This window comes from Grammomys surdaster, unplaced genomic scaffold (genome assembly GCF_004785775.1).
Source record: "Grammomys surdaster isolate TR1022 unplaced genomic scaffold, NIH_TR_1.0 126115, whole genome shotgun sequence".
Taxonomy (NCBI): domain Eukaryota; kingdom Metazoa; phylum Chordata; class Mammalia; order Rodentia; family Muridae; genus Grammomys; species Grammomys surdaster.
The window spans coordinates 4182617-4208257 of record NW_021620923.1 but is presented as its reverse complement, the minus strand read 5'-3'; the positions used below and the strand labels follow the sequence as shown (position 1 = coordinate 4208257).

At 37.2% G+C, this 25641-nt stretch overlaps 1 protein-coding gene across 1 annotated transcript in view; it reads left to right on the top strand.

Annotated features, from left to right (window-relative positions):
- Gbe1 (1,4-alpha-glucan branching enzyme 1) overlaps window positions 1-25641 on the top strand; it is a 222166-nt gene that overhangs the window by 189085 nt on the left and 7440 nt on the right. The window contains exons 13-15 of the mRNA XM_028756259.1: window positions 6429-6613; window positions 8103-8233; window positions 24746-24863. Of these exons, the coding sequence (XP_028612092.1) occupies window positions 6429-6613; window positions 8103-8233; window positions 24746-24863 (434 nt within the window). The remainder of the gene's footprint in view (window positions 1-6428; window positions 6614-8102; window positions 8234-24745; window positions 24864-25641) is intronic.

Here is a 25641-nt window from a genome sequence, read left to right as displayed (position 1 = left end):
TCTGCTTACCTGCAAATGTTCTGAATTCAGGAAAGAGTTTCCTAGTGGTGTCTTACTTTCCTCCATTTTGTTTTTCTTTTCATGGCTTATTGTTTTCCAGTAGTGTTATGTTTCATTCACTATAAAATATGCTGAAAATATGTCAGAGAATTCCTTTCCAATTGCTGCCAATCTTTGTATTAAAAAACAGTGTTTATTTAAATGATTGTTTTAGTAAAAGGATAAAGAATCAAAGACAAACCAAACCCAAATAAATGAGAAATCAAATGTCAGAGTGAACCCATGGGAAGCAATGAGGCCTTGTGCAGGATTTTGACAAAGACATACTAGACATGAGTGAGGGGACCTGTGTATATGCCTGTGTATATGAGGTACAGTCTCCAGCACTACCGAACCAAAGCAAATAGAAGTTTTTTGGAGACTAACCAGCCGTAACATAGATATTAACAGAAACAATCCTATAGCATGCAAAGCATAAAGGAAGGACAGGTGAGTAATAAATTTACAGCTCTCGTCTCCTATCTTTCCCAGAACTTGCACATTCATAGATGCTGTATATGTATATTGTTTGAAACAAGTCCTGGGAGCAGAATACAATTGATGGAACACAGACATCAAATTTGAATGCTAGCCAACATGCGTTATGCCTGAATGGCTTCAGAAAGTGCCATTAATTACTTTTCTGAAGTATTTGTTAATGGGAGTGATTTTTGTATTGAATAACTTTTTTTAGATTTAAAGTGACTGCTGTTGTGGCACATACGTATGTCGGACACTTGGGACGTTTTAACTGCATTTATTTAATATTTCTATTTATTATTTTATATTATTTATATATTTAATTTAATATTAAATTTATTTAATATTCCTAAATGATCTATCTCATGTATTAGAATTGTTTTCCATTTGGTAAAGAAAAAGGCATTAGATGTTGTATAATAACCCTTCACTATTAATAGTTCTGGAGTGTAGCATTTCAAAAACTATTTGTAGGTATGTCTATGTTCATTCTATTGCGGCTATACATAATATATAGTTAATCTGATTTTGTGCTTATGGGCACAGGTTATGAGGCATTTTTATTCTGGTTGTTAGTTCATTTTGTTTTGACAAGCTTCATAGCCAGACCCTTAACCTAAGCATTTACTTTGTCTATTAGCATATGCCCAACCCATAGAATTGACCAAATCCAAAAATAGTTTTGAGTTGATAATAGTCAACCAAATGCCTACAGCTTAATTTACAATCCCTTCTGGACTTTTTTTGCATAATTGATCAGGGGTCCAACAGCATCAGCCAGCACAGGAGAACAGAAAGAAACTGGCTTGCTACCATATGCATAGCATTCAGCACTGCACCGTAGGCTCTTGATCCTGCTCTACTAATGGAAATTAATGAGTACTCCCTTGTTAGACATTATAAGAGGAGTGACACATTTGTTCTAGATCCCCATCCCTCTTACTTAGGAGGACAAAGAACTAGAATTTATCATGTGTTCTGCACAACATTTTAGTTTTATATTCACCATTACAAGTTTTGAGGATACTAAATAGGGCACTAGTCTCTTCTTATTTTAATAACGTAAAATAGAAAGCATGTAATTTACGATTGGCATTGAGAATCACCCTTCTCTGTCAGGTATTTATTTAAAGTCTTCTTGTGGGAATATCTTGAAAAAAGAAGTAGAAAATTGAGCGTAGATATGTTTCCTGATTCACTCTTTGGTAATGTGGGATGCCTTCTCAGACATATCCATGTCCTTGTCATTCACTGGTGTCTTCTGTTGTTATTAAATTATTCTCATACGTGAGATTTAAGTTGTATGCCCACTGTAGTGATTGCAAGGCTGCATCCTTGCAGGTGGGATGTACTCTTTCCCTGCACTCAGTTTTCCATTTCACAGTTCCACTGGCTTTCCTTCTGTCCTTCTGGACTTCAGACTCCTATTCTAAGTCTTTATCTTCTCTACAGGAAATCAAGTTTATTGATTTCTGTCTCATTATGTCCCCTTCTGCCACTGCTTTATGTATCCTTCCCTATGTTTCTCTATGCTGTTCCTGGGCCTAGTGCACAGAGACGTGGGCCCCTTTATAACAATGGTGATTTCCTGCAATTCTGAGATGACCTCTGAAGACTACATTTCTCTGGCTTGTGTAAGATGTAATGTTGAAACAATCTTCCTTTACCTCCTAACACTGGCAATCCATCCTCTCTACATCTAATCTTGAGGGATTAGGTGCTGAGGCTGGGGCATCTGGTACTCTCTCCCACTTCTTCCACTGTTTTTGTTATAGTTTTCATTGATACTTTACATCTTTTTGACCAGCCCCTTCATCTTTCCTCCCCCTTAGCTTATAGGTTTTATAATAGAGAGATGGTATTGGTACATACTACATGTGCTTACAAGCAGTATTGAATATGTAATCACCAGGTAGAGCTGTGCACATGACCAGTACAGAGCTAAAAGGGACCGTTGGATGTAGGCAGCACACATAAGCATACAGATCTGTGTCAAGGAGGGAGGGTACTGATTGCAAGTCTATTTCTCTAGAAAAGAAACTATCAGAGCCCAGTTTGGAAAATTGTTTTATCCTGTGTTCTTCCCCTTTGTTAAGAACACACTCATTATAGGCCTGAAATATAAAGTAGTTTAAAATAGAAGACTCCTTTAAAAGATAGTTTTGAGTATAGCTAAACAAAGACGTAGAAGGGATTTTCCTCCTCATTAGGACTGTGGATTATTGTCATATGTAAATAAACTGGGGAAACAACAAAGAAATACATACAGATATATATCTGTATGTATAGCATCTCCACAGCACTGAGGCCACTGTAGACTTTAATTAATTCCTAGGTAAAATTAGTATGCATTGCAGTTTAGAGAAACAAAATACACAAGCCTGCTAATCAAAATGTTCAGCTAACAGAGCTGAGGCATTTCATTAGTTATATTGTCTTGAATTTCATCACTCTACCAGCTGGCTTCTTGTCAATTTATAGCCTGGACCTTTACATCAAACAGGAAAAAAAATTAATTACAAGGAAAGGAATCCCAATAGGAATTTTGTGCTTAGAGGTTTTTCACAATTAACCAGACATGAATGGGAATGTGTACCGAGGAAATAGAAAGGAAGAGAAAGAACTTTGTTGAATTTTCTCGAATCATTAACTGTAGCAGCGTTAGTCACCTGCTTACTTACCTATTCTGTTCTAAAGTTGTTTCACCAAATATGAGAGCCATCTCTTTTCTGAAAACACTCAAGTCTGGTGCTCCATTGAACTCAGTGAATCATGACATGAACTGCAAAATTTCTTACAAGTTATCCCCAGCGAGAGCTCAAAACTTGTTTTCTTGCCTTCATTTTGAATTTGGTAACATCCTATATGTTATACTCCTGATCATAATCATAACTTAACGAGCTGAAAGATGCTTTGACGGTGACTGCCTGGTTATTTGTAGTGCATGTTTGGACTAAAAGTACAGTTCTCAAGTGTCGCAGTCATTGCCTCTAGGTCCCACAGTAATTTCAAATGTGACTTTCCTAAGCCTCTTATCTGTTGAAGAAACCAGCCAGCAGTTTTAAAAACGCTTCTGTCTTATTTTCTTGTTTTATATTGCTTAGATTTTTTTCATGTGATCCATATACCTAATTCCCAAGATTCAAATAGAGTCTTTCTTTTTCAAATACATTGAAGGTTACAATGCCTAGAAAGTGTAAAGAAAACCTTTCCACTTAAGAAATGTGTTTATAGGACTAGGATGTGTTGCTTCGGATACCTGCTAGTCACCCAGAACCTGATGAGCCCAGGTTCTCACTACTTATGGAATTAAACAAGGAGTGTGTGCATACCATGTAATATGCATACATAGCAGCATGATTTAGAATAGTATTTTCCATTTAGTTAATTTCAAATGCTTATTAAGACCATGCAGTTCCCAGCCCATAGAGTTGTCTATTCTAAAATAAACTCACCAAATTCTGGGCCATCACAAGAATACATTTATGTTCCTGATCATTTTTAATAAACAGCAGCCACTAGTTATCAGCTCATTTCGATGTTCATATTTCACTGTACTGTTTCTAGCAGTGGCATATTTCCTAAATAATTTGTAGACCACAACCGAGGAGAACATTTTTTTTTTTAACTTTTTGTAATGATATTATTTTTCTTCATTAAGGTTGTGAGCTGCGAGCTACTAACAGGCACTTTGCAGGTTTGGTGGTTCAGCCCGAGAACGCTCTGCTGCTCTTCCAAGGTCACCTTCAGAGCCTTCATGTGACTTCCTTTCATTTATTTTGCACTTGTGTCTATGGCTTTGAACCAAAAATAAAATAAAATAAAATTGCATGTTGGGTTTGTCTGCATCAAACTTAACTTGCTGCAGGTCGGCTCATTTACAACTTAAAACATCAAGACCCAGCCTGAAGAATGTGTTTCCTGGGAAGTCACTGATACAGGTTTCTCTACTTTTTGTCGTGGTTGTTGCTGTATAGCTTTCTGATGTTTTCAGTTTTTTTTTTTTTAAAAAAAAAATGCCTCTCCAGGGAAGATTTTTCAGAAGATCTGAATCAGTAGGTATCCAACTGTGGATCAAGACCCTTTAGTGGTTGAATGACTTTTTCTTAGAGGTCACATATCAGATATCTTGCATATTAGGTATTTACACTTTGATTCATAACAGTAGCAGAATCACAGTGATGAAATAGCAACAAAAATAACTTTATGTTTGGGGATCACCATGACATGAGGAACTATATTAAAGGCTCTCAGCATTAGGAAGGTTGACATCCGCTGATGTGATTCTAATAGAGATCAATGTGATAATCATATTATCGCTTTTTAAAAAAGAGCTCTATTTTTCTTCCTTTGAAATTTGATTCCGTGTATTAAATAAGTATGCTTATCAGTTTATTATTTTTGTATTTTAAATAAGTAAATTTATGTTGATAACATACAATAAATAAAAGTTTCAATGGATACAAAAATCTTAATTTGGTTCCTGATACTAAATATTTGTCTGGGATTTTAATTTACATAACCCAATGAGTCTAATTGGGCCTCTCATGTACTCCTGGATATGGGGCTATTTGCTGAAGTGCTTGTGTCCACACCCTTAAAGAAAAACCAGTTCTCCCTCACTGAGAGCCATCACCTTTCTGTAGCTCAGCTGAGGGTTGAAGCCCCCTGCAGGCTAGTTTGATCTTGAACAGGTTTTGACTTTGAGTACAGTATCCTAGCCCTGTCTGTAATATAGTAATCCTCCCCAGTTCTTTCTGACCTATAGCTGTTTCAGTTTTTCTCTCCTGTCTTCTGAGATGGACCTTGAGCCTTGGTGGGAGGTGTGGTATGGATGTCCCCTTGTGTCTGTGTACTGATACTCATTCTTCTGCCAAAGAAGGATTCTGCATACCAAAAAGGGGCCTCTTGTCTAAGTGAGCATCTTAAAGTCATTGTAGGCTCATAGGGACAGAAACCCGTCTTTCTTTTGGTATTCTATGAACACATCATGTGAAGTATATTCATTTAGAGGAAAATAATAAAATTTTGAAGAATTATTACTTTTATGGCTCTAAATCTATGATGTTACATGTAACCTGCACAATTTCTTAACAAAGTTTATTACTTAAAGCAATTCCATGGTAGATCATTTTAAACTGTGTTTGGCTTCTGATTCTCATCATAAATGAAGCAAGAAATACTACTTAATTTAATTATGATTCAGCTGTCTCAGTTGTACACACTTACATGTGGACCAAATTATAGATACATGTCTAAAGTCACCAGGAATTTTAGAAAAGAATGTGAACAAAAACTTACAACCTGTGTGCTGACTGTAGTGTGGTAGAATAATCTTCGTATATTTTAATCAGCTGAAGCTGAATCATGGTGGTGGAAGTGATATTCATGGTGATGGTGGTATGGTGTGTATGTGTGTGATACATGTGAGTATATAGGTGTAGGTGCCTATGTGCATACAAATGGAGGCAGGAGGAGGAAAACATCAGTTATCTTCCTTGCCATTCTCTATCTTCCTGCCTTGAGTCATGGTTTATTACTCAACTGATAGCATTCTGATTTGCCTACATTGGCTGGCCAGTGTGCTTTAATTATCTGCCTATTTGCAGTCTATGATGTCACGGTTTTAAGACATTCAGCCATGCTTGAGTTTTAGACATTGGAACTCACATACCCACGATTGCACAGGTAGTGCCCTTCCTCCCTGAGTCATCTCCTGAGGCTTTGCACATTCTGTTTGTAAGGTAGATGACTACATTATATAGAGAAGGCAGCTCTACTGAGTTACACTCTGAATTTATTTTTAAATAAATTTGGAAATATGGAATTCTAGAATTCTCTTAGTAAGAGATGCTACTGTTTCTACCTGATTTTTACATTTGAGAAATGTTTTCTTTGTTTTAATACAGGTAATGAGTTTGGGCATCCTGAATGGTTGGACTTCCCAAGAAAAGGAAATAATGAGAGTTATCATTATGCCAGAAGGCAGTTTAATTTAACTGATGATGACCTTCTACGCTACAAGTTCCTAAATAATTTTGACAGAGATATGAATAGACTGGAAGAAAGATGTGGTTGGCTTTCAGCTCCACAGGTAAGCTCTTCTCTCTGAATTGTGATGATTTAGTCACCCTTGCGGGGCATGCATAGAATGGCAATGGGTTTCAATCTGCATGCATACCTTCTGAGCAGCACTTCATTATTCAAGTGTGTAGTCCCCTGTAATATACTGTAGGTTGTCAAAACATGTCACAGGATTCTCTCCAATAGATAATGGAAATCTTAGGCGTACAGCTGGCCCCGCTTAGTTTCCTGTTTAGTTGGTTGTTGTTTAAATTTAGTAATTTTCATTTCAATTGGTTAAAAATAAATGGCAGACGCTCTGCATGAAACCCATTTTGGAAATTGCTGTGGAAACATCTTAATTGTTTTGACTGGTTTTCCTTTGTGTAAATAATTATGCTGTCATAAAGGAACTGCATTGACAACATGTAGGGTTATTTTTTATTCCGGTTTCCCCTTCTTTACTGGTCCCTAACTTGTCATTTCAATAGATGCCATTATACCTGCATGCTGCTTTGTATTTTGCATAAGTCTGAACTCTCCTCTGGAATTAAAGTCTCAGTTTTCAATAATTTGAGAAAAATGTAATTAACAGGTGCAAATTTTACACAGGCTTTTTTTCCTCTCCTTGCAAAAAATTTGCATATAGTATGTGCTAGATTAAATCCATTTACTTTCTATTGATACTGTTTCAAATTACTGTCAATATGTTTTTACTTTGGCATCTAGAGTTTGCTTCTTTAGCAGCTGAACAAAGTTATTTGTATATTTGGTGAGACTGGCTACATAATTTGTATGTCTTAATCATGTTATTAGGCACGCCATTTCCAGATAAAAAGAGCCAAATGATGCTCTTTTCTGTAGGAACAAAGTTGAAATACAAAAAGCACAGTGTTCACTCTGCAGCAGTAGTTCTCACTGCTAAATTGCTAAGAGATGGCACTCATCAACATGGCGATAAATCCACAGCAGGTGACTTAGGTGATTGTGGGCCGAAGGTGCAAGGGCTTTCAAAGACAGTTATTAACGGGATCCGAGAGTGTGCAAATGTTTTCATATTATTAAGAACCCAGCAAGTTACAGTGAACTTTAGCTTGCCATTGACTGTCTACAGGGTTATAGAAAAACATAACTTTGAAAAACTAATTGTATTTACTTTACCTCATTAATCTGGTTAATAAAATGAAGTCTTCTGAAAAAAGCACTTTATCTTAATGTCTAATATACACAAATACTGTGAGCTCCAGATGCTATGGCTTATACTCCAAAGTTACTCACAACACTGACTCATCCTCCACGCTCTCAGGGTGGAACACAGATAGTGGGCTTTTATGTTCTTTAAGCTACTTTTGACATTGTTTATCAGAACTGTAACGTCCAAAAAACCATAGCGCTCAGAGATTTCCTTTTGGTGTAATAATGAACAATGCATATTAATAATGACAAGATACACCTGTAGAAAATTGTTTGCTTGCAGCAGCATCACCAAGTGATGTAAATGTGATGTGCTGTCTTTGCAGGCCTACGTGAGTGAAAAACATGAAGGCAATAAGACAATCACCTTTGAGAGAGCAGGACTTCTCTTTATTTTCAACTTCCACCCAAGCAAGAGCTATACAGACTACCGAGTCGGGACAGCAATGCCAGGGAAATATCCTTTTCACTGCTAGTGAATATGCCTATTAAGATGTAATATTTCATAGTGTAAGCATATAGGAAAAAAAAACAAACAAGGATCTTGAACTCAGTCTCATCTGAAAAGTGAGAGACTTGAGGTAGCTAACTTTGCCTAGCTCATTTGGACTGAATGACTCATGATCTAAGGACTCTGAAAATTACGATTCTGAAAAATTTTGAAAGTAGTATCTTGTTCTAATAAGCAATTAATCCTCACTTCATTTCTCTACATAAACTCTCTCATTGTTGGGTGAAATAATTATCTAGTATCTGATTTCTCTGTCTATCGAGGAAGACTATATAATTCAATGCTGCACTTTTTTTTAATGTCTCTTCAAAATCTAGGGCGAGATTCACTTTTTAGATCAGAAATGTCAACAAAGCAGGGAGGAGAGGGATGCACAAGAAAAGGAGCAAGGAGACTATTACTGTTTCCAACGCTGTCTCCTTCTTTATATTCACAGATACCATGGCATCTATTTCAGTCCTTTCTGATACCTTTGCTATACCACCCAACCCATACTGGAGCAGAGATGTATTACACAAAAGTGTTATGTAAGACAGCAATCTATAAATGGTAGAAAAGCAAAAGTGTTCCATGGGCAAACAAGAAAAGGACAGGGTAAAACAGAGAGGAAGACAGAATGAGAGGCCTACACCCAGGGCATTAGCATGAGGATAGTAAAATAAGGAAGGCCAGCCCAGTGGTTGGAAGCATTGACCATTCTTAGATATCGGGCCAGTGCTAAAGATTAATTGAAGACTTTAATAAAAGTCCTAAGAGATAAAGTTAAGAGCACCAACTAAGATCATGCAATAGAAGATATTTAAAACTGAGTCTGAATGAAAGGTGAGGTTTCAAGTTCAGGTGTTACTCATGGGAGATTGCAGAATGCCCAAAGCACAACTAGGGTATGAACTAAGGTGCTAGAGACAGAATAACAAACGTCACGTGAAGCTCTCCCTGAAGTAGAATGGACTCAGCAGCTATGTGTAAGGGGAATTATAAAGTCTCAGTTTCTTAGTATTTAGTTTTAAATGTTTTACATAATAAATATTTATCATATTTTTCCCCTCTTTCAATTCATCCCAGGTCTTCGTACCACCTAACTTGATGTTCTCTCTCTCATCTCCTCTTTCTCTTAAAAACAACAACAATGACAACAAACAAAAACAAAGCAAACAAAAAATAAAATCCCCACATAAAACAGCCCAAATAGAGAACCTATAAACAAGAAAACTGATAGGACAGATAAGACAAAAATAATAAAACAAGCAAACAAAACCCCACCAAAATAACATCAAGTCCACTATATCTGTTGGCCAACGTTCCTGGGCATGAGACCTGCCCTGGACTGTGGATTATGTAGCAGGTGTCAATGTACTGGGGGAACTGGTTTTCTCTTGCCTAGCAGGTAACAACTACCGATACTTCCTTGGCTAAGGGTGGGACTTTGTGTCTCATTTACCTTCTCAATGCAGAGTGGTGGTGGTGGTCTTTTGTGAACTTGTGCAGGACTTTTGTGTTCCATGACAGCCTCTGCGAGTTTTCAGTGCTGCTTGATTAGAAGATAATATTTCCTTGGAGTTGTCTACCAATTCTGGGACTTAGAATCTACTGTGTTTTGAGAGGAGGGGTTTGATTAAGACATCTCACTTAGGGCTCCATGAGCATTTAGGGCTTAGTGCTCCAAAGTCTCTTACTCTATGCACATTGTTCATTGTGCATCTCTCTATTAATTTCCACCTACTGCAATAAGCTTTTCTGATGATGCTTGAACAATAGTCTATTGTTATAGCTATTGTAGTATTAATTAAAAATCGGCCTCTGGCTCAGACCTATTATCTAAGATGCAGTGGCTCTGCCTAGCCCAGCTGCCATGTTTCTTGGCCTGAGGCCATGTGTGTGCTGTAGCTAGAACCGGCCCACCAGAAACATCAGCCCTGCCACCCACTAGATGCCAGTGTGAGAGATGGCTCTGTCAGTCTTCCATGCTGTCTCCGAAAGGCAGGACATTGCCCAGACCATTCCGCCATCCATGCAGGCCCAGTAAGAGAATGAGACTCTAATTCTTATAGATTAATCAAAGGCTTTATATGTTTGATAATGATTAATAACAAGATACCCATACAAAGAGAGTTGTATCCCAATTAGCTAACCTAATTATAAGTTTATAAGTTGTTCTCCATGAGTGCTCTCCATACCTGTGTGGTTCACCAACCTCCTACAACTCTGCCCTCTCTAGCTCCTCCTCTTCCTTTTTTCTCTTCCTCTTCCAACTCCTCCTCTTCCTCTCCTTACTCCTTCTGCATATAACAATATCTCAGTACAAGTCATTTTATCACTATGATACTTTAGCAGGTTTTCCTTTAGTCCTATTGACTATCTAGTCTCAGGTGATTTGGCTACTTTAGAAGTGTTGGGTAACAATTTTACCTCATGGGGTGAGCTTTACATCCAATCAAAAAGTGCTTGTTTACTTCCTAACACTTGTGCCACAGTTGTACAGGCATAGTTTGCAGGCAGAATGCTGTGGCAGTCACGTGGCTTGTAGCTAGGTGATACTGATGGTTACTTTTCTCCTCCAGGAACATGCAAAGTGTTCTCCGACAACATGAAGCCTAGTCAGTAGGGGTAAAACTTCTAGTTGGACACCAGCTCCATTTCTCTGTATTTGGTAACATAGATAAATGTGTCTTCAGTAATAGAGACTTACCATCAGGTTATAGAGAGGAACTAATAGCTTTGGTGATTTTTCCTGGGGCTTGTGGGATCTCTTTAACCAGTGTCTCAACATGATGTAACTCATCCCTACCATTGATTAATTTACTTGCTCATAAGATGTCTCCCCATTATATAGTGAGTCGACTTAAATTTCTTACATATACATGTATATTTTAGAAATCAAAAATTTCAGTAACAAATTTCAAAAGAGCCTTTAGTGTTAATTATCACTCTCCATATTCTCCATATATTCCATGCCATCCTATGCTTTTCCCAGATAACCCTAATATTCTTGTTTCTCTTTTAATCTCTTCATAATACTCCTGGCCTCTCTCCTGTATCACATAGATATGTACCCTGTGAATCCTTGTTTATTTCAATTTCTGCCTAATTCATATGTTTCAACCAATAATAAAGAGCTAATTTAGATATGTTATTGCTTATCCTAAAGGCATTTGCATTTTAATATCTCTTTGAGTATGCAAGAAAAAAATTTAAGACCTATTGGTTTAGAGGAATTTTGCTATAATGGTGATTCTGTTCTTAGATGAAGAAGCAGGGGAGCACTTCCAAAATAAGCTTGTACAATGCCTTATGATTACCCACATAAAAACAATAGCTCATCCTATCTCCAAGACTAAAACTGTACTGTCATCTTGGCTTTGAGAAGTTGCATTTTGCCCATCCAGTCTATTCCCACCCCCACTGATAATTAAGTGACTGCTAATAGAACAGTTTCTTATTCCAAGGATCTACTTCACAAGATAAACATGGTAGTCTTAATTTTTCAAATAAGCTTCCCTATACCACCTCTCCTCAGGCTTCCCTCATTCAGACCAAATGCCTGGAGTCCCTTCCATATTTTGTTTCACCCTTCTGTTTTTCTTCCTTTCCTTCCTTCTTTATCTTTTACAAAGTAAATTCTATCTCACAATTCTATCCAATTCTATTGATAGAATATTTAATAGATAGTAAATTCTGTCTATTTTATCCAATCCACAGTAAGGCATCAACCTGACTTCAGATCATCTAAAGCTGTCAGATCTAGCAGCATAGATTTCCAGATGTGGACAGGCAAGTGGGAGGTCAGGTGCCACATCTGCTGTGTTACCATGATGCTGATGATTGATGAATTATTGTGTCATCATCTCTACCAACAGCAACCACATCATATACTCTGCTCCAAAGTACTCTTTCAAAGAAAGAGCTTTTCCTGAGTTGCGCTAGTGTGATATCTCTTAATACTTATTCAGTAAATAATTTTAACTCAAAATTCTAAATATAACATTAAGCATGAATACATACAGTGGGTATTAATGTTTGCCCCTTAAACTTTTGAAAGAGGTAGTAAAGTAATTCTTCAGTGGGTGATTCTCTGTAGTTGTAACTTTTATTTACCTGATGTACTTGTTGTCTTGGGGGCTTGCTTCTGATTAAGATCATCCTTTCTAGATCTTTCTGAACTCTAGCTGGCTGGTTCAATGCACCTATTCTGTCCCAAACTCTTCTACAAGCTGACTCATTCAAACTGGCTTCTCTCGGATTCTGACTGCATTGCTCTGCTTGGCCCCAAACTAACTTGGACAGTATCTTCTAATCTTCTGGCTCCTTCTAATATGGCTTCAATTGCCTCTGTTGAACTCATGAACAAGCTCAAGTCCACTGCACTGCATTCACTGCACTGACTTCCAGATGACTACTGACCAGAACTCAGAGATCTGCATCGCTCTGTTGCCTTTGTGCTGGGATTAAAGGCATGCACCACCACACCTGGACCTAAGCTTTCCTTTTCCTGAAACTTACTCTATACCAGAGCAAGTTTGAACTTGAACTCAGAGATCTGCTTACTTCTGTCTCGTGGAATTAAAGGCCTGACTGTGTTCCAGCCAGATCACACAGACCTAGAAGGTCTTTGGGTATGATCCCTTGTCAGAGAAGCCACATTCCTAGATTAAAATTCCTCCAGAGTTCTCTACTGCTAATCTTTTAAGATTCTGCCAAATTCCTTAGGCACAGAGAGATTTCTTCCTGCAGTTTCTTATTGTTCCAAGCTTAATATTCTCTTTAAAATCCATAACATTTTGCAAGTCTCATTTGATTTTGGCCTTTCTTCACTTTTACTTACTCATTCACCTTTAAACTATTACAGCGTGCTTTTAGATATAAAAAGTATGAATAAATTAAGATTCTGTTATTACATTTCTGACTTTACCAAAATGGTCTATGATAATTGGTTTTTCTACATGTAAATTGCATGCAGATAGTGGCTGTAAAGATTCTTCAGTGTCAAGGCTGGATGTACTCATCAAGTAAAGTAACTTCAGATTCTGAGTTCCTAGGAAAACAGATCTGATCCCAATGAAATCTTATGTTTTTGGAAAAGTCATTTGACTTTTTTCTGTCAGTACAACGTACCAATACGGTATAGGTAATGTGTTTGAATTCTCCAGCACGGTGAATGGTTAAACCTGTGTATATTGCATATTATGAAGCAAAGCATCAATCTGATTCCGATCTTTTGAGAATTCATTGTGGTTTCTTCCCAGGAACTGGTAAATGGAGCTATTTGAGAGATAATGCCAGGCAAAGGAGGAGAAAACTTTAAGTATGCTCTTAACTATCCTTCACAATAATACATAATTTAGAAAATTGTGAGGTAAGACTTATTTGTATCAATAAGGTTTTAAATATGGTCTTTATGGTTACTGTCAAAGGATAAACACCGTTTCTTCTATCTAGGAGAATAACAAAAACATTAGCAAAAGCCTTTGCCTATGCACGCATGTCATTTTCACTCTTAATGTCCAGTGTACCAATAACCAGGGCTCCTCAATAGAGTGTGATAGCAATATCCTGATGCACAGCTGAAACTTCAGTGCTCTTGGTAAACAGGCAGCTTTCACATTTCATGCTCAGAAAGGTAGGATCCATTTTTTTTTCCCAGTCTGTTATATTTTTCTTGTGATTTCACATTGTTCATCTGCAAAGAGGAAAAATCAATACCCTTTGTATTTTATGTATCCCTGTTTCATTTCTTCACCTAGAATATTATCAAGCGAGTATTGAATCAAAATTAAAACTTGTGAGCCCTGAAGGAAAACCTGTTCTTTCTAACCCATAACACAAAGGATGGTGCCACTTTTTAAGTAATATGAGAGAAAGTTGTATATTGTGGTACATCTTCTAAACACCTACTGATTGTTTAAGTATTTTAGTCATAGATCCCTGGTCACCACATGAAAGAACTGCATTGGTTACATGTAACAGACCCGTAAACAAACCTGTGAGTACCTGAAGCTTTTCCTCCAGCATGTGATGGTAAAATCAAGCAATGTGTTTACCACAGGGGCCATGCTTATCTGGTTGTCTCATGGTGCATTGATCTTTATTTTTATGTTTTCCACATGTGTTTGGATATGATAGCAATGTTAAGATTGGTGATGATTATTGATTTCTGTAATATTAAAAAATGATTTTAATTTATTTTTGGAGAAAACAAGTTGCATTAGGCAGTTGAACCAATAAATTGTGGCATCCTGCTTGCTTTTCCAGTCTCTCCTTGCCCACCCCACAGTCACCTCCCACATATTCTTTTTGCTTTGTGTTGTGTTGTTTTGTTTTTTGGGTTTTTTTAATACTTTTTTTAGGCAGTCCAGATTTTATCGCCTTCCCAAGCCACCCTTTCACTCTTCTACATACAATATCTCCTACCCCCATCTCCAGAAGGATGTCTCCACTCCCCCATATTCCCCCTACCCCACCCCACCAAACTGTCTGACTCCCTGGGCCTCCAGTCTCTTGAGGGTTAGGTGCATCTTCTCTGACTGAACCTAGTCCTGGCAGTCCTCTACTGTATATATGTTGGGAGCCTCACATCAGCTGGAGCATGCTGCCCTGTAGGTTGCCCAGTGTTTGAAGATCTCAGAGGTTCAGGTTAGTTGAGACTGCTGGTCCTCCTATAGGATCACCCTCTTCCTCAGCTTTTTTCAGCTTTTCCCTAATTCAACCACAAGGGTCAGCAGCTTCTGTCCGTTGGTTGGGTACAAATGTCTGTATTTGACTCTTTTAGCTTGTTGTTGGGTCTTTCAGAGGGCAGTCATGATAGGCCCCTTTTTGTGAGTACACCATAGCCTTAGTAATAATATCAGGCCTTGGGGCCTCCCCTTGAGCTGGATCCCACTTTGGGCCTGTCACTGGACCTCCTTTTCCTCAGGCTTTTCTCCATTTTTGCCTCTGTAGTTCTTTCAGACAAAAACAATTATGAGTCAGAGTGTTTGACTGTGGGATAGCAACCCCATTCCTCACTGGATGCCCTGTTTTTCTATTGGAGATGGATTCTACAAGTTCCCTCTCCCCACTGTAGGATATTTCATCTAAGGTAACTCCCTCGGAGTCCTGAAAGTCTCTCACCTCCTTGGTCTCTGGTGCATTCTGGAGGGTGCCCCCAACCTCCTATCTCCCGAAGTTGCCTGTTTCCATTCTTTCTGCTGGCCCTCATGACTTCAGTCCTGTTCCCCCCACATAACACCTAATCATATTCCCCTCTTCTTCCTATTCTTCCCAATGAATTCTTCCTTGTTTTCTTTGTTACCACTGTTTACAGAAAGGAACAAAACATTTTTTTTTAAGTAAAATATAGGTGTTCAGGTCATCTTCTATTGTTGCTCTGTACTCTGGAGTGGAATAGATGCACCATGGTTGTATATTTTAACCCCTCTTCTACATCCAATTTTACTGTATAGTAGTCCATGTCAACTTTGACCCTCAAAGACTGTTTTAAGGCCTATGACCTGCTCTGTACAAATGAGTATCACACTGAAAGCATAAATAACAGAACAGTCACAGGTTTTTAAGTCATCTGTCGGTATACTGCTGGTGTAGAGGTAGGGATGATCCTGACATCGCATCCTCCCGTCCAAGAGGCATTTCAACTATTCAAGATCCGATGCTAAAAGGAGCCATCACAGCTGTGTCTCCTGAGGAGTACGTGATCACAGGCCAATATATTTACAGCTAAGAGAACAGATGAGTAAATACTTGGATTTGTCCTGAGATCTTAAAAATATTTATTAAACTGCTGCAAGATGTGCCTTTTAAAATGTAAATTCAGAGTATGACGTTTCCTAATGAGCAAATAAGGTCATTCGGATGGCTCACTGGAATGTGATTGCTAAAGGCAGAACTGTGGCTGCGTTGCTTGATTTAGAGAAGCTTTTGAAGTGTGATTTTGTAACACTGTTCTCTAGAACCAGGCTTTCATGAAACAAGTAAAAGCAAAGGAATTAATTTAGGATTAACTACATGCTATGTTGTGTTAAGAGGATACAGTGCATGTAAAGGATAATTTCTAAGGAAATAGAGTTTAGATTTTTTTTTTACAGGTTATTAATGTTTGGGTAAAATACAAAACATCTGGACAAGGATTCCTGCTGTAAATGCATGACAGTGACTGTGAACATATGTACATATCTTTCCTATCCTGTTGTGTGACTATATAACCTTATTTTGCTGTTTATGTAGCAGAAGAACATAAGCAAATGGTAATCTTATATTTATTGCAGTTCTTTCTCATCTTTAGTTTTAAAGAACACATGCACACACCTTTTTGAACACATGGGTTGACTACAATCACTTATTCACTCTTTAGATAACAATATTGCTTTTAAGTTTCTCCTAGGCATCTAATTGATTATTTTTCTGTGCTAAACACTTTTTAGTAGTCCTGGCATAAACTAGCACAGCATTTTTTGGTTGGCTTAATATATATTCATAAGACTATAGGCAGTAATGAATAAGCATGACTTAGTGGGTAAACACAACTTTTTTATTGTGGTTTAGTGTGGGGATACGGAACGGAGGGGTTGCTTTGTTCTGAATACTTATTGCAGTGCTGTGAAATGCTCAAGAGCATCTCTGTGATGGGTCCCTAATGCACTGAACATCACCTTACAGTGGAAATCCATACATAACAGCTCCGTCTAGATTCCTATCCTCACTTTCATGCTTTTCTCTATGAAAGTGAGTTTAGAAATATTATAACCTTTTAAAACAATATATATTTGTTTCATGTTATACTATCAGTAATTTAGGGAGGTGCTTGTCACCAACTTCTAAAAGGGAGTCTCACAGAGGAGACAAACTACTTTTAGGGATTACCTACATGCCAAGCAGTAGATAAACAGAAAATAAACTCTGATGTTTTTATCTCCCCAAGGTGCATATAATGGTTACAGTCTCCAGACAGGTGATTTGTTAACTTTCTTATTCATAAATCTGATCTCTGTGCTAGAATAGTGTCTCACATATGACTAACTGAGAGGCATGCTCTATTTCTGCCATGTTTGGATTAAGAAAGTAGATGGTTTTCTTGTCAGTGTTTTCATTATTAAAGCACCTACTCATTGTCCTGCTGTGCTGGTTGGAAGCTGATGTGTATGGAAGCCCTGAGAGTAGTGCTGTGCTTATTATATTATGTTGTATTTACTAGAATATTTGGAATCACCAGGCAGTCTTCCTCACTATAGCCTAAGCTCTTTTTTTTCATGTCCGATTCCCCAGTTTATTAACACATAACAATTTCTCTCAGTCCCTAGACAGCACTTTAACTGAATCTTGTCTGATCTCTGCTAAGCCCCTTTATTCCTATGCTATTTTTCCAGTTTTGTTTCCCATCATGTGACTTCCTCTGTACTGTAGCAACATATTGTATTCTATCTTTCCCTTCCCCAACTTCTTTATGAAGTAGCCCCCTCTACCCAAGTCGGTTCTCCTCATTAATTCTCTTCTTTGCCATCCTTGGGGTGAAGAAATCATATATTCTCATAGATTCAACAGTTCACACTATGATGGGATTCCCTATTGACCAGCATGCTTTGGCCTCTTCTCCACTAACCAAAGTCTGCACAGGTGGCTGGTGATGAATGAATGTCAAGGAATACTGGGGAAGCATGGATTCTGATTTTTAGACATAGAACTCAAACATGACCTTTGCAGCTTATTCAAATTAAATAGAACTACCCTGGTGAAAAAGTCTCTGTGCTTATTTTAAATTAGTGTCAGAAGTTAAATTTCCATAACACTTCATAGAGTTCCATTTACATTGGCCCACCCAAGCCTCATATCATGTCAGTAAGGCTGATCAGACCTGGTGTTCTTATCCTTAATCTACATATGAGGATCAGAAAGATTCATAACTTTCTAAAGGTCAAAGTCTTGGTAAGTGAATACATGAAATTTAATCGAGTTTCTCTATTTCAGCACAGTTTTATATTTGGATCACAAATCATATTTTTTGTTGCCCTACAGAAATGCTGTTACTGTACATAAAGCATGGATCACTAATTAGAATGATAATATTACTTGTATTCTCTTTCCCTCTTTGCAAAGTTAATCGTTCCTCTGACTAAGTTCTGTTTTGGCGTGGGGGTGGGGTGGGAAGCTGGCTGTCTCATGCTCTCCTAGTTTGCAATGTTTAGAAGGACAGCTCAATATGAATGATAACATTGAATATTCCCGATTTATTGGCACATAACTGATAAGTTAATTGTATATATATATATATATATATATTTAAAGTATGCAAGATGTTATTTTAATATACAGAGATATTGTAGATAGTTGTTTCATTCAGCTTACATAGACTTGTCCTTGCAGACACCTGCTGCATGTACATGGGCATGTGTGGGAAGAGAGCCTCTAATGAAGGCCCACAGTTGGTTTTACTCTCAACTCTGTCCATTATTAACCAAAGTCGTCATGCTGTGCATTGGGCCTCTGGAGTTTATTGACCAAAGCCTTCCATTTTTTCCTGTTTCACACTTGCCCTGCAGCCTACAGCAATCACTGTTTGTCTCTCTTAAGGTTTCAGCTCTTTAGATTCTCTTTGTAAGTGATATCATTTAGTATTCGCTTTGCTATGGCTGGCTCATTTCCCATACTATGATATCTCCTGGGTATATGTTATTGCAAATAATTTCGTTATTATGTCAAATATTCCATTACAGATAAACACCATATCTTTTATCCATTCCGTTTTGGAAACTGAAGTTGTTCTATTTTCTTAGCTATTGTGGACAGTTCTGCATGAGTTGTTGGCATATGTATATATATTCTTTAAACTGTTGGATTAATTTATTTTGTCTATATACCTAAAAGTGGGGTTGTTAACTGGTGGTTATGTGTCCAATGGACAGAACATATTTCTAGAGGGAATGTAGGCTAGAAGTGTGGACACTTGTGGTTGTTGTTGTGGTTGTTGCATTTCTCCTTTCTCGAAGCTATTGAAAAGCAATGACCTTATTTAGTTTAATTTACATAATCTTCCATGACAATGAAACATTGGTAAATAGATTAGCCAGTATTTAGAATATTTTTTCTATTTGTATACAGAGTTGCGTTGTATTGTTTTTCAATCTGCTATTTACTGATGTGTGTCCTTAAGCATACTCAAGAATAAGCTAAGATTTTGCCTGAAAATGCATTTCACAAAGCATACTCATCCGTTAATTAACATGGAAGATAATGACATTTGAGCAAGACATCCTCTGAGCTTGCTTTATTGATATTCACACTGCGCAGTATCTAGAGATGTATAAGACATCTATCTTACAGGGATTGCAGTTTATTTTGTAGTCTAAAACCAGAAAGCTTTTGTTGATGAAACAAGTACATCCCAGCTTAGACGAGAAATATGCTTCACTTGGGCACATATTAACTCTGGTTGTCAGTTGTCATTTAAACAGTTGATGGAGAGTTTGTTCTTAATCATGACTGCCTATGTGGCTCATGCATGGAGTTATTTCTCTTCCCAAGACTCCATAATTAGTTTGATCGAATAAGACTAAGAAAGTATTCCCCCAAAGAAAAGTTGCAGTTTAGGCTTATTATATTTTAAAATATTGAGCATAGTCAGAAGTAATTTTCCAATTTAGTTTTCACATTCTTACTCTACAGTCATTTTAGAAATTATGCGGCTCTTGGAGGATTTTTCATTGAGGCCTAAGAGAGAGAATAGTAAACGCTCACTTTATAGAAAGAAATGAGATCATATCTGTTGTCATCAGTGGTCTCAAAAGTAATTAAAATATCAGAACACTGTTTCAAAAGTTAATATTTAAAAAAGAAAGATAGAAATGCCTAAATGCATCATCACCTTACACAGACACATGTGTGACACATTCCAGTAACACATCACAAACTTTTACTGTCTCTGAGAGACCAAACCAATCAAGTAACATCTACAACGTTTTTAATACAATGTATACAAATTTTATTTCGTACAAATTGTAATGTAACTCATTATAAAATGAAAGGACAGATGTGGTTCAGATGTGACATCACTAATACCTTACATTTTATGGGTTGTACGTCTCAACGGATAAAGTTCAATTCATGAAATGTAAAGTGGGAGAGTGTATTTGAACATTATAGCAAATACTGGGTAGTCATCTTCAGACTGTTGAAATCACAAACCTTCCTTGCTTCCCAACAGCTGGTTATATTCTACCAAAAAGACGTTTGGTTACTCAGAGTTACGTCAATTAGAGTGCATCTTAGAGTCTTGACACTGTTTTTCTCTGTTAGATAGAGTCTCTTTCCTGACATCATTCACCTCACTTGAGTAATTATAAAGGTCATCAAATGAGTGTGTTCATTAAAGAATCAGATATGAGACAAATGATTAATGTCCTATTATATGTGTTTCACATGTTATCATGTCTTCATTTAGGATGTGTCTTACAAGAAATAGCACAGTAATGTGTTTCGCTTTACTAGAAATATATAACATTTTTGTCCTAAATTGATGTGATTTCTTACAGTCAAAGGTATATACTAAATTATTGGCTCTGCCATCTTTATGCCCACCCCCCTCCTTTCTGTCACTCAATTGGAAATCACAGAGGCTGTACCCTTACAAATAAATTCCTTCAGCTTTATCAAAGGGAGTGAAGTGAGTTTGGCACTGAATGATGTAAATGATAGCTCTTCTTACATCAAAATGCTCACACTTTGAACAGACACTTTATCAAGTGCCTGAGCAAACACAGCAGCTTTTGAAGTGTTTGAAGAGCCATTCAGTTTGAGAGTCTTCATGCCTTCACTGTTCCTTAATCTTATTAATGTAGGCCTCTTTCAGAATAGGCTCTTCCTTGGTTTAAATTTAAGGACATAGATTATAAAATAATGCTTAAAACTTCTTATCTACTTCAACCTGTTGATAGATATATCAAATACTTAGGAAGCTCTTGAATTTAAAATAAGAAGTCATAATATTTTAAAATGCTATACAAATTGGCAGGAACCTATTTCATCTCCCTTTTTCATAGAAAAGAGAAATCTCTGTTTAAAAATTCTACTATTCTTTTCTTATTGTATTTTCCAAAATTAAGCAAGGAAAAAAAGGTGGTTCACAAGTGACGGGTTAAGTGAATGTGAATGGGTCTAAACTAACACACTAAGCTGTTCCCAATATTGGAAGCATCCATTTTACGTTTAGGTGTACTAACTTTGAGGGCCACCACTTATGACCTTTCCTATTTCCTCATGCTGTATTTACTCTGGCTCATTTGTGCTCAGAATCTCAACTTTAGAATTGAGCAAGAAACTGCATTCAACAGCATTTTGCTTGGATCTCCGATAAACTGGATAGCCAGCTGCAGCAAATGGGGTCATCAGAGCCATCTTTGATTCTGCTTGACACCCAGCTGTACCACCCACCAGGTTGTCAGTTGCAGAGCAGGACTACCCTCCCCTGCCACTTTCTTTTCTCAAATTGTGGACCACCCTCCTTAACCTTGGACACTGTTAATCTCCTTAGTTTTTTGGCCTGGCCTTTATACTTGAGTCCTGAATCCTATGTTGAGGTCCTTGATAGTCAAACCATGCTTGAGTTAAAATGTTTATCAGTGTCAGACCTATCAACAAATAACATATTAACACTTTAGTCCAGTTTTCCTTCTCCTTTCTGTACAGACTGGCAATTCTCCCTTTTCTCTTTCTCCCCCAGTCTTTCTCCTTGCGTGTCTTTTTTCTCTAGTCACAGACAGATACATTCATGATCAGTCTCCCCACTACAGGGTGTGAATAAGGTATAAACTAAGAGCATTTAGTGATTGTTGTCTTTTTCATGCTGACTTGTAGACTTTATATAAACAGCTACTGAATGAGATAGTAAGGATAATTTACTCCCTGTTTTTCTAATATAAACGCTTGAGATTTGCATTTTAACACCTGATAGTGAATTGTGATTGTCTTGAATATCAGTTTAAAAGGTTTATTTAAAACATCGTAGAAGAGGGGTGGTAGCTATGGACAATTGCAGCCTGTGGATATGTCCTAACGAATTAAGTTTATATTTTGTAATTTAAAAGCACATTAAGAAGATAGTTTTAAATAAGTCAATAATATCTGAGTTATATTTTTAAAAATATACTTATATATTTTGAAGGAGATTTTCAGACAGACTAGGGGACTTCCTGAATGAAAGAATATTTAAAATAAGCAAATGAAGTCGGCTGCTCCAATAAGCTTCTCTTAATGTCTTTGGCCAAATTTTAAGCGAAGCCTGGAACAGGGCAAGTACTTGATGATTGAATAATGTGCCATAGCAAATAAGAACACCATTATCTTTAATATGTCACTTTGTAGACACTTCTGAATTTACGCACTGTAGTTCCTTAAGGAAGCTGTTATGTTCTGCAGGTGATAAAGACAAAGCTGCGTAGTTCTCAATGTAGGTACAGAAGGTTTTCCTTAAAAATTATAGAACAGAAAAAAGAAAAAAAAGGCCAGCTGATATTTAGAAACTTCTGTCTTTTTACAGACTTTGACACTATCACTCAAACTACACACATCTAAAGTAGACTGTACCTATTTTTAATATGCTAGTCCCTTTCAGTGTCAAAAAGAAAAATGCCTGGTGTTCTTTCTGTATCACTGATTATGAAAATATAAAGACAAAGAGGTACTGTTGAATTTTTCAGTGGATTAGCATTACAACAAGTGAAAACAAAAATTCTATACTCAGACAGTAACTAATGCATATGGATCCTCTGTCTCTTAAAATAGTACATCTATCCACTCAGTGAACCCCTCAGAGAGCAGCAACCATTTGGAGCCATAGTAGGAAAAGCTTGTAAGAAAAGACAGGAATTCATGGGATGAGAGGTATTCATGTTGAAGACATGCTTGCCTTTTATAGCCTTTACCAAAATTCCTGTTGCTAACCAGTAATTTGTTAGTAATTTAATTCAGTAGCTATGAAAAACATATTCTGGGGCATTCTTCTCAACATTGTGACTTTGTTTTTAGATATCAATCCTTGTATTTGGTGTACTAGAATGAAGAAGAGAACTAAACTTTGCTTTAGTCATCCCTTGATGCTTCCCTGATTTACTGTGTCTACAATCATGTTCATCAATGATATTTCCCCATAAAACTTGCTAGTAGACTTAAGTCATTTCATTTACATTGACTTTAGGGTGTGCTGGTAAGTTCTAGCCTGGAAAACAGCATTTGAGTCCTCAATATCCCACTTTTGTTGAGCACACTAGCACCCTGATCATCAGCATCCATGGGAAGCCAAGCAGACTGACCTGGATTGACCCAGACAGAGTCACTCCTTACAGCACATCTCCTGTGGTGTGTCCATCTGCATCTCTGACCCAGACCAAGGTTTCAAAAGGTTGAAAATGATGGACCATTGATCATCGCTCACACAAATGATCCTTAGGATCTTTTTACAGAATGAAAAATGCACAAGCATTCTTGGTACTGAAGATTTATAGACCAGTAGAAGAAAACTAAAATGTCTTAGTACTATCTGTATTCAGCATAAGGCTAGATAAAAAGTAAACTCTCTAAGTAACAATAAGTATTTACTTGCAGATTTTAATGCCAAGTATTATTTCTAGACATTTTCAGTTAATAAAATAGCCTTTAGTTGTCTTTTGTAAGTGTAGTCACGCTGATAACTATGAAATAATAATACATGCCAGTCTGAGTGGACACTGGGATAATTTGTTGGAGAACCTATTTAACTTTCAGTAATGCAATGGCTATTAAGTTATAGCAGATACCATGACTGCCACACAAATCCACCTGTGACAGTGACAGTGGGCTTACTTGCCTGTCCTGTCTAGAACCAGAAAGTTGAGGTAAGGCTACACTGGGAAAACATCCAGCCATACTTTGTTTATGTCATTGTTCATCCACATGATATTCAGGTTCTTTAAAAAAAAAAACAAATGTAATGAATTCAAAAATGAGGAAGGGATAAAAAGTTCTTCCAAATGAGGATCAATTGTATGTGTATGTATGTGTGTCTTTTAAAATACATCTAATGCATTGTAAAAGCAGACGTAACTAACAAAGTGATCAAGTATCACAAATATGTGTGTGTGTGTGTGTGTGTGTGTGTGTGTGTGTGTATTCCTTGTGTTTTCTAGGTAGAAATATTAGCAATGAACCCCATTTCTCTTCAGTGAGGAACAAAATGTCAGACAGAGGATTGTTTGTTTCCATAGCAAAGGATACCCTCAACAGGAGGGAAACTCACTGCCAGGCTGTGTGATCTCTCAATGGAGTGTACAGGAATCCTTGGGGGAGGCGCTAGATCTTGGTACTGTTTCAAACAGGAGAACTTCCATAGAGTTTGAGAAGGAACAAGTTCACAGCAAAAATCATGATTTAACAATGCTCAGAGTTTGTTTATGATGTTTCCTTCCACATCTGTACAGTTGTGAATTCCTTAACCAGCTATACATTCAGAATTGTACTAGATTCAGATGCAGCAGAATATGGAGGACATCAGAGACTGGACCACAATACCGATTACTTTGCTGAGGCATTTGAACATAATGGGCGCCCCTATTCTCTTCTGGTAAGTAAGAGTTAGAATATTTTCATTCTATTTTAATCTAATTCTTTAATTTCATATTTATGGCTTTGTTCAAAGAAACAACTCTTTAAATAGTAACAGGGCAGAAGTGAAAAATATAAGCCAAACAGGAAAATGTGGTGAGAGACTCTGGCTCTTAGGACTAATAAGACTGAAGGATATTTGGGTGTATTTGGAAGAAATATTGATAGAATTTAAAGTTATTTCTCTGGGCTTCAGGGAACAGGTTTGCTTTATTTTTTATTACAACCATGTGTATCCTTTATTTAACAATTTAATTATTGCTTCCTCTGCAGTATGTTTCATTAACTGGATTTGTACATTATTGTCTACGTAATGAAGTCTAATTTAAAACATTTTGAAGAAATATGATTTACATCTTTTCTGTCAACTAGTAAATTGAGAGCCAGATTCTTTGTAGTTATAAATTCTCTCAATTATTCATGCACCTGAGAAAAGCTTTTTATCATGAGTTTTGTTACACTGCAGTGTCGATGATAAGATGCTGACTTCAAATACTAAGTTTCCCTTCTTAGAAGATGTAGAGTTTAGCAACATGTTAGACTGGGGGAGATTTTGCATTTAATTTATGGCCATATGGTAGGCTTGCATTACATATAAATCACATTTTCTTTCCTTTCGATTTTCTTGGCTAATCATGTGCCTGCCTTTCCATCTCCCTTCTCTCTGTCTCTCTCTGCCTCTCCCTCTCTCTCTCTCTCTCTCTCTCTCTCTCTCTCTCTCTCTCTCTCTCTCTCTC